The following is an 8,669-nucleotide window of genomic DNA, read 5'->3' as shown; positions in this document are numbered from 1 at the left end:
AGGGGGAGTTCGGTTAAGGTTTTCGGGAGCCCCACGTTTTACGCAGGGCAGGCTCCCTTCCCTTTTTCCGAGTGGGACCGCCGCGCCTGCGTTGAAGGGGGCCCCCGCCCTTCCTTTCGCGGGGGGGGGGGCCCCCTTCCCCTCGCCCCGAAGAAAAGGGGCCCCCCTCCCCGGGGGGGGGGGGGGGGGGGGACTTTAGAGCGCCGTCAAAGAATTCTTGTACCCGTACGCGGGTACCCGCGTAGCGCCTTGCACGCTGGCCGCCCGGGCTTCGCCGTGTGTTCGCTCTCGGCTCGAAGCAATCAACCCCAGAGTCGACCGAGCGTTCAGCCGCTGCCGGCCTCTGGACCAGCAGCGACGACTCAAAAAGCAATCATCGCCAAGCATGTCCGACGAGCCGCCTGGCACCGCCAAAGAGATCCGGCAGGAGCTGCTCCGGATGGACGTTGCACTCCCGTCCAGCAAGGCGACCCGCTCAGAGCTCGAGGCGCTCTGGCGGCAGCACCGACCGGCACGCCCCAACGTTTCCGGCTCTGCGTCGGCACCAGCGGCCAAGAGCGGTCCGCAGCGCAAGGCGTGCGGGGCGGCGACCGGCCTCGCCATCGCCGCGCTCGCCGCCGGCTGGGGGTACCTCTCGCGCCTCTCTCCAGTCTCCGGCACCACGCCCTTGCTGCACCTCGGCATCCCGCGCGGCTTCGACGAGGCGAGCCTGCCCGACCTCTCTAGCAAGGTGGTGCTGATCACCGGCGCCAACGTCGGGCTCGGCCGCGGCACCGCCCGCGTGCTCGCCCGCGCCAACGCGCAGCTCATCGTGAGTGCGCGCAGCGAGGCAAAGTGCGCCGGCGCGGTGGCGGGCATCAAGGCCGCCGCCGGTCCGAGGGCCAGCGTCGACTGCCTCCCGCTCGAGCTCTCGTCGCTCGCGTCGGTGAAGCGCTTCTGCGAGGCGGTGCGGCCCGAGCTTCGAGCCGCTGAGAGGCCTCTTGCAGGAACCTCCTGAGAACCTTCTCGGAGTCTTCGCAGGTGCGGCCCAAGCTGCAGGCGCTCGGAGGCCTCCACGCGCTCGTCCTCAACGCGGGCGTCATGTTCCCCCCGCACATGCTCACGGAGGAGGGGATCGAGTGGCAGTTCGGCGTCAACCACGTGGCACACTTTCTGATTGCGCGCGAGCTGCAGGGGCTGCTCGTCGCCTCGGCGCCCTCCTCGTGCGTCGCTGTCTCCTCGCTCGCGCACGAGTGGCCCAAGCCGGCCGGCGGCGCTCCCGCGCGCGAGCGGCAGAGGCGGTGAGCGGCGCCTCCTCACAGCTGTGGCCGTGAACAGGCCGGCGGCGTCCTGCTCGAGCTGGACGCGATCAACGACGCGGCGATGTACAGCCCTCAGGCGTGGTACGCGCAGAGCAAGCTCGCCAACCTGCTCTTCTCGCAGGAGCTGGACGCGAGATTGCACGCCAAGGGCGTCTCCGCCAACGCCGTCAACCCTGGGGCCGTGCAGGGCGAGCTGCTGCGCTGGTCCAAGGCCGCCGCCTCTTCGCGCGCCGCGCCGCTCTCGCCGCTCTTCGACGCGGTCGAGCGGGCGCTTCTCGCGTTCTACTGGCCGGAAGAGGTCGGCGGCCTCTCCGTGGCGTACGCGGCGCTCGCCGGGCCGATGCTCGGCCACGCCGGCGCGCACGGAAAGTACTTTGTTCCAGTGGCCCGCGAGTGGCCCGCCTCCACGCTCGACGGCCACGCGCGGAACGTCACGCTCCAGCGCGGCCTGTGGTCCTTCACCGAGGAGCTCCTCGCGTCCAAGGGCTTCGGCGTGGACTGACGAGGAGAGACGGCGCTAGCCGCGAAAAAGCGCGGATCTCTCCGGTTTGGGGCCTAAGCCCCCCAGATGCGGACCGCTGCTTGCGTGCGGACGACTCCGGCGGTCGTGGCGGCGTGGTGGCTGAGGGCGGCCCCGAGGGCGCGGCGTGCCGCGGTGTCGGCAGCTTGGTCTCTCATGCGTCATGCTCATGACTCATATGGTCTAGCCCAAGCCACGCATCTGCCGCAACTTCAGAACTTCTGCGGCGCCACTGGCACACTGCCACCGCAACGCAATGCCGATGAAGACGAGTCGAGTACAAAGTCGAGTACACAAACGGATCAAACGAATCCGCACGAGACTCGAGAGAACCGCAGGTCGGCTAATCTAAAACGAAGGCACAAAGGCGGGACTCCACGTCTCCCGACACGTATGCAGGTCATGCAAAATAAATCTGAGATTTATTCGAGGGTGTATCGTCGATGTGCCAAAGTCAGCGTTGCGGAGTTGCGAGAAGCGATGGGCGCCCCTCTAAACGCCCATAGAGCCACCGCCTCGCTCGCCCGAGCCGCTCCGACTGGAGGGCGCTGCGCTCGCCCGGCATCGAGCCGGTGCACCACCCGCCCCCAGACGCGGGTCCGGACCCCCCTCGTCGCCAGCGGCAGCCGCTGGCTCGACGAGCAGCACCCATTCGGCCGCCTCCTTGGCCCGGCCGCCGCTGTCGCGGCTGTCGGGCTCCGCGACAGCCGTCCACCACCGTTCAGTGGTGGCTGGGCCTCTATTGATGCGGAAGGTGCAAAAATGGGTACGCGCTTTTGTAACCCCGCAGCATGGTTTGATAAAAGCCACCGTTCTCGAGTCGGCGAACTCACCATTTTATTTTCGAGTTTAGGTCTCGTGACGGCTATCTCGACCCTGCGCGCGCGATCTGAAGCTACGAGGCCTGGGTCGGGGCTATGAGTGGGCTACATGCCGCTTGCCGCGGCTCCTAGGTCGACGAAACGCTCGCGCTTCACCCTCCCCCCCTCTGACGATAGGTGTGCTGCGTCGTGCGCTCACCGGCAAGAATCTAACGGCGGGCGATGGCGGCGCGCGGCGACGCTTCTGACTCAATGCAAGGTCGCCCACACACCCTCCAACACGACAACGCCGTAGGCGGGTCGAGACTGCCCTCCACCCGCTCGCGCTTGCCTCCCCTACGCGACCGGGTCGGCTCCCTCTAGATGGCGCCCGAGACACCTTCCCGGCTGCGTTTCTGCCCGCGACAGCGGCGCCTGAGCGCGTAGGGCTGCAAGGCCCCTCGGGGAGGCCCGCGGGGCGGCGGGAGAGAGCTCTCCCGCCGTCGTGGCGCACCATACCACCCGTAGACGCCTCTTTATAGTCGCCTTTTGGCACCTCCTCTCTCCACACCGCCGATTAGACCCCGCCGCACCGCATCACCGCCCCCTTCCCTGCCCCGTCGCCCTCCTGAGCTCCCCCCCCTTCGCTCCAGTCACGCACAGGACGGCTGGGCCATCGGCCCGCGTGACAGGCGCCCGGGACGGCCGGGGAGCGGCTCCGTCATTTGAGCCCTCTCGGGCCACCCTCGGGCGCGTCCGCCGGCCGGCAGAGCACCGCTCAGGCGACTCAGACGGCCCGCCCGACCACCGCTTTCGATCGTGCCGCCCCCACGGCATCAGTGGCCGGCTGGGGGGGGCAGACGGCGTCCGCGCACCCCTCGTGGGGGTGACCACCGCTCTCCTCTCACCTCTCCCCCCCCGCCCGTGGCACCCCACGCACGCGTCCCTCTCAGGGGCGCAAGGCGGCACGTTCAACGCTTGCCTCGGCCCACCTCGCCTTCACGCCCGCCGCCGCGACCAAGGAGGTGGCCTCGGCGGCCCAGACGAAGCCCGTGCGGCTCGTTTGGGAGCCGCGCGCCGTCCCTCTCTCGCCCGCGCTGCTCGCCACGCCGAAGCCCACGTCCCTCCGGCCGCAGGCGCCGCCAAGGAGTGACCAGCGCCCCTCCCGAGCACCTTCTCGGCGGGCAGCGCCTCCGTAGCGGCGCTGGCGGCCCCTGCGAGCCGGCCGGCGCCACGAGTGAGTATTCGAAGGCGCGCGCGTCCCCTCTCTCCCCGGCCCGCCGCGTCTCTCTGACCACCCCTCCCCCTCCCGGGTCAGGCGTGCATCGGGCGTACAAAATGGCCGCGGGGCGCACCTCCAGCGACGCTGTCTCTTTGGCCCGAGCGGTGGGTAACTCCCTGGCCGGGCTCAGGCCCTCTCGGGCTGCTGCGAGCTGCGCGATGCGCGTCCCCTCCGCCGCACGGCCGTGCCCCTGCCCCTCACACTCCGACTCCGCCGCAGGACCGGTCTGGCGACCCGGAACGACCGCCTAGAGCAGCAGCATCGACCATCCCGACCCCGTGGGGGCCGGGGCGGGCCAGCCAGACGTGAGAGCACCCCTCCCCCCCTCTCGCGGCGCGTCCCCTCCTTCCTCCCCGCACCCCGCCACCCGGCTCGCAGCCCCGTCGCCGTCGTGAGTCAGCCCTCGGTCAGGTACTGCCAAAGGCGGCCGAAGCAACACCATCGCTACCAGCGCCACCGTGCCGGCGCTGGTGAGCTCTGCGGCCCGTGTAGCGGCCCCTTAGCCCGTCGCCCGGGCACATGGCGCCCTCACACCGCTCCTCGCCCCCGTCTCGCAGGCCAAAATCGTCGACATCGCGTCGGCACTCTCTACGGCGCGCCTGGGCTCGCAGAGGGCGGCCTGGGCGGTGCAGGGTGGCTGGGCTGCCCCCCTCGCGCGGTGCGCCAAGCCTCGGGGGTCGGGGAGACCATCTCGGGTCGCCGAGGGGGCGGGTCGGACGCCCGATCCGGCTGCTGGCCGGAGGACGTCGCCGGCTCCGCAATTTTGGGCGCCCCAGTCGCCTCCAGCCGGGCCGAGCGGCGCCAGCTGGTAGCTGGGGCCGCAGGGCGGTCGGGCCGACACCGTATGCTAGTCGGAGTGGGTTGTCTAGGGGTGTAAAGGTCGGTAGAGTGTCCGTTTGTGGCCTCCGGACGGGCTCTGGTCGGGAGCCCGCCGGGCCGGCTGAGGCTGTGTGTCCGTCCACTGTGGACCCAGTGATGGCCTAGGAGCCCTGCACGGACGGTGTTTATGCTATATAACACCTAGGGACCGCCTGGGGTGGGCGGCGAGCCGCGCATCGGCCGACAATGTGCCGGTGTACGTGTTTCGGTGACACTCAGGGCCCGTTTTGCATGACCTGTGCGCGGACTAGCAAAAAGGCGCGCTCCGGCTCTCGACACACCACATCGGGGCCGGTCGCATGCCGCATTTCAGCTCCTCGCCGCGGCCTCTCACTACCGCGCGGGGTGCGAGACCGCCGCCGCCGACACCTGCACCGGCGCGCCCGCCGCCTCCGGGCTCGCCGCTGGGGCCGAGTAGACCAGCGCCGGCACGGCGCGGTAAGGCGCGGCGGGCTGGCTGGACGGGCCGGCGCCGCCGCTCGCGCGGGCAGGCGAGGCCCTGGGCGAGGCTGGTCGGCTGCCCGCGGCGGTGGAGGCGGAGGCGGACGAGGCGGCGGCGGGCGCGCAGCCGCCGGCGCAGGCCTGGCGGGGGCTGGCGGCGGCAGACGTGCGGAGGGGAGTGCCGCTGCCACCGAGCGGCACGAGAGCTGCCCCGCCCGTCTTCGTCGGCCAGTGCACTCCGTCCCCGACGGGGCCGTCGCAATAGCACGGGCAGAACCAGTGCAGCCTGCGGCGGCCGAGGATCTGCTCGAGGTTGGCCGAGAGGCCGATGTCGTACTGCGGCAGCTTGTCGCCTGATGACAAGGAACCACCCAGTCATGCACTGAGTCGTCCGGCGGCGTCTTGCTGCGGAGTCGGGGTCGCCGTCGATGGTCGTCTGGTTGCGCATCGCCATCTTCCAGTGCAGGCACCTACGGGGGCGGGAGGTCAAGGGGTGGCGGCTCCAGCCACCCTGCAGCGCAGCGACCCCTTGCACCACGGCGCATCTCTCTCTTTCTCTCACTCTCTCTCTCTCTCTCTCTCTCTCTCTCTCTCTCTCTCTCTCTCTCTCTCTCTCTCTCTCTCTCTCGGCATCTCTCCTCTCTCTCTCGGCATCTCTCGGCATCTCTTGGCGCGTCCCGCCATTCTCTCGGCGGGTAGGAGAATGTACGGGGGGACTCGCGGGCATGCCATGGTGCTTGGATGGCAAGCCATCTCTCGGCACTAGGCGGGCGCGCGCATGAAGGGGCCGAGGAGGAGGAGGAGCAGCACGTCCACAGCAAGCATCACGCCAAGCACCACGGCGTACGCCACACCGCCCACCCACCGCCCGTCGCCTACTCGCCGCGCCACGGACGCGTCGTGGACGTGACCCCCGGACCGATGTCCGCCCGCCCGCCCAGTTGTGCCGTCGAGGGCCCAGTCGAAGAGGTCTGGCAGCTGCGGCGCAATCGAGAGGAGGACGTAGGCGAGGAGGAGGCAGGTGTAGAGCAGGAAGAGGAGGAAGAACTTGCGGTTGTAGTGCCCCACCGTGTTCGCCACCCACGGGCAGTAGTGGTCCATGTTGAGCGTCAGCCGCCGCGTCACGCTGCAAAAGTGCGAGCGCGGCGGCTTGTACAGGCCCGACCGGCGGCAGACCTTGAGCTCGCTCGAGCCCGGCCGCGCCTTTGCGAGCGCCGCCATCCGGCGCTGCCACTGCGACGGCGGCACGCCCGGGTCCGTGCCGCAAGTGTACGCCCACGCGCAGACGACGAGCCCGAGCAGCGCGTGGAATATGACGACGAGCGTGATGGTCAGCGCGAGGTGCCGCCGCCTCTCGAGCGTCCAGAGGACGTAGGGGATGTAGTTGAGAGCGATGATCACCACGATGACGAGCGGAAGCGGCGCGGACTGGCAGCGTGGGGCGGAGCACGGTGCGCAGGCGCACGGCGCAGGCGAGGGACCCCCGGCGGGCGGTGATATTGAGAGCGCCGGCCGCTCGATGTCCGTGCTCGACGAGGGCTCGTTGTTCGCAGCGCGAGGGCTGTGCATTGTCCAAGAGCAAGGCTTTGGCCAAAACCGAGATAAAAGAATTCAGGCAGCACTCCCTCTCACAGCACACAGGTTCGACACAGGTACCGTGTGGAGATAAAAGAATTCCAAGTAAGAGAGGCAAGGCAAGCGGGGGCGGGGGGCACTCCCCCTGGTCTGATACTGGGGTGTGACTGTCTCCAGTCTCGGAGGGGGGCAAGAAGGTAAGAATATCTCCCCTCGTCCTGCACAACAGGAATTTTGACAATTAACAAGATGGTAGGCACAGCTCTCAATGAGAACGATGGGCTTGCCCATCCCGGAGTGGTTCGATCCCACATGAATCCGAGACGGTGATGGGAAGCGTCTCGATGATCTCAGACCCAGTGAGGCAGTGCGTCAGACTATCCCGGATCCTGCTGAACAAGCTCCTCTTGTAGCTCGATCGGTCACACCGCCATCGCCGTCGGGGAGAGGGGGGACGACACTGCTTCGGCAGCGTGCACCTCGATCCTGTACCGTGTTTGTTATGACCCCCCCCAATGAACATACCAGTGAGGGATGGAGCAGATGGCTTACGCCGCCTGTGGACATAAGAGTTTGTTTTTTGTTTGCGTGCCGGTGGTGGCAAGGATGATGGGCTGTTTCTAATTAACCCGAGTTCATTTTAATTTCTAAATAAAATTCGTGCGAAAAGAACTCTTTGTTTTGTATGAAATGAAAAAGAATTCGAACCCCGGGTCCCTTGCCATCGCGTCACGCCCGCCCTGCTTCGCGGCCTCTCCGACCCTGACGCTGCATTTCAGGTCGGTTTCGATGACGGACGCTTCTACGCCGCTGGACGCTCTCGGCTGGCCGCCCTCCTCACCACCGAGCGCGCCTTCTTCTACCTCCGTCTTTGACCTCCCGCCTCCGCTTGTCGACGCGCTCGCCGTTCTCGTCGCCATCTTCGGCGTCATCCTCGCCTTTGCTGGAACCAAGTTCTTTAGTGCCGCTCTCGCCGTCGCTGCCGGCGTCGTCGCGGGCTACACATCCTATTACGCACTCCACGCCACCGTCATTGCCTCTGGAAGCCTCTCACCGCTGGCGGGCGTGGGCGTCGCATGCGCGTGTGGCGCCGTGGCGCTCGCCATTGTGGCTGCTTGCTCCGTCCTCAGCTTCGTCTTGGCCTCCGCGTTTGCCGCCGCCACCACTGTTGCCATCACTCTCTGCGTCGTCGCGCCTGGCGCTGCCGATCCTGTCATGTTTGGCGCCGTTGCGGGCGCAGCTGCGCTCGCGGCGATCCTCGCCCTCGTCATCCACGTCTGGCAGGAGGAGTCGCCGAGTCCCTGTGCCTGCTGCCGCCTGCAGCCCGAGCGAGGGCGCCTCGCCCGCCTCGTGGAGGCGTCCGCCTCGGCGTTGCTGGGCGGCGCTTGCGTCGCCTTCGCCACCAACCACTTCCTCGACGCGGGCCTCTCGCCCGAGCAGGCCTTTCATTTCCACGCAGACGCTGGCACCAGCTGCGGCGCGGGCAAGTGCCTTCCGCCAGCCACCGCAGGACTCGCTTTCGCCGCCGCTGGGTTCCTCGTCCAGGCCGCTTGCGTCTGCTGCCGCCGGCGCAGCGGCCTCACCCCTCCCTCCACCGGCGAGAGCCTGCTGCCCGCTCCGGGCCTCCACTTTGCCACAGGGGAGAGCAGCACCTTCTTTCCGGCCGCCTACGTCCCGTTTGAGGCCGCCGGCTCGACGCGTTCGACGAGCCCCGCCGCCCGCCCAGCCTCTCCCGTCTCCGCTCTCTCGGCGGAGCGAACTGCCGCCGCGGTCGGGCAGCAGCAGCGCCCCTCTGCAGGACGTTCTAGGGCCGACTCGCGCGACACGCCGCTGGCGGCCAGGAGACACGGCCCGCCACTGTCGATACGCGC

General features: G+C 68.6%; 2 protein-coding genes across 2 annotated transcripts; one reads left to right on the top strand and one right to left on the bottom strand.

Annotated features, from left to right (window-relative positions):
- Positions 1 to 285: 285 nt before the first annotated feature.
- On the top strand, positions 286 to 2,187 carry EMIHUDRAFT_435118 (retinol dehydrogenase). The gene is made up of 4 exons (XM_005778964.1): positions 286 to 946; positions 1,021 to 1,245; positions 1,318 to 1,905; positions 2,130 to 2,187. The coding sequence occupies exons 1-3, from the start codon at positions 386 to 388 to the stop codon at positions 1,801 to 1,803; spliced, it is 1,272 nt and encodes a 423-aa protein (XP_005779021.1). The 5' UTR covers positions 286 to 385; the 3' UTR covers positions 1,804 to 1,905; positions 2,130 to 2,187.
- Positions 2,148 to 6,809, bottom strand: EMIHUDRAFT_435115 (hypothetical protein). Its single transcript, XM_005778963.1, has 5 exons — positions 6,171 to 6,809; positions 6,002 to 6,098; positions 5,647 to 5,693; positions 5,023 to 5,576; positions 2,148 to 2,218 (listed from the first exon to the last, which is right to left on the bottom strand). The coding sequence occupies exons 1-4, from the start codon at positions 6,790 to 6,792 to the stop codon at positions 5,116 to 5,118; spliced, it is 1,227 nt and encodes a 408-aa protein (XP_005779020.1). The 5' UTR covers positions 6,793 to 6,809; the 3' UTR covers positions 2,148 to 2,218; positions 5,023 to 5,115.
- Between the last annotated feature and the right edge of the window lie 1,860 nt (positions 6,810 to 8,669).

The sequence above is a fragment of the Emiliania huxleyi genome, assembly GCF_000372725.1.
Source record: "Emiliania huxleyi CCMP1516 unplaced genomic scaffold EMIHUscaffold_24, whole genome shotgun sequence".
Taxonomy (NCBI): domain Eukaryota; phylum Haptophyta; order Isochrysidales; family Noelaerhabdaceae; genus Emiliania; species Emiliania huxleyi.
This window is presented reverse-complemented; position numbering and strand designations above follow the sequence as displayed.

Excerpts from the sequence above, each read along its gene's own strand:
- EMIHUDRAFT_435118 (XM_005778964.1), top strand. The coding sequence starts at position 386 with ATGTCCGACGAGCCGCCTGGCACCGCCAAAGAGATCCGGCAGGAGCTG. Across the intron at positions 947-1,020 it reads TGAAGCGCTTCTGCGAGGCG|GTGCGGCCCAAGCTGCAGGC; the intron begins GTGCGGCCCGAG and ends GAGTCTTCGCAG. Across the intron at positions 1,246-1,317 it reads CGCACGAGTGGCCCAAGCCG|GCCGGCGGCGTCCTGCTCGA; the intron begins GCCGGCGGCGCT and ends GGCCGTGAACAG.
- EMIHUDRAFT_435115 (XM_005778963.1), bottom strand. The coding sequence starts at position 6,792 with ATGCACAGCCCTCGCGCTGCGAACAACGAGCCCTCGTCGAGCACGGAC. Across the intron at positions 6,099-6,170 it reads CTTCGACTGGGCCCTCGACG|GCGACGGGCGGTGGGTGGGC; the intron begins GCACAACTGGGC and ends CGCGGCGAGTAG. Across the intron at positions 5,577-5,646 it reads CAACCAGACGACCATCGACG|GCGACAAGCTGCCGCAGTAC; the intron begins GCGACCCCGACT and ends CCTTGTCATCAG.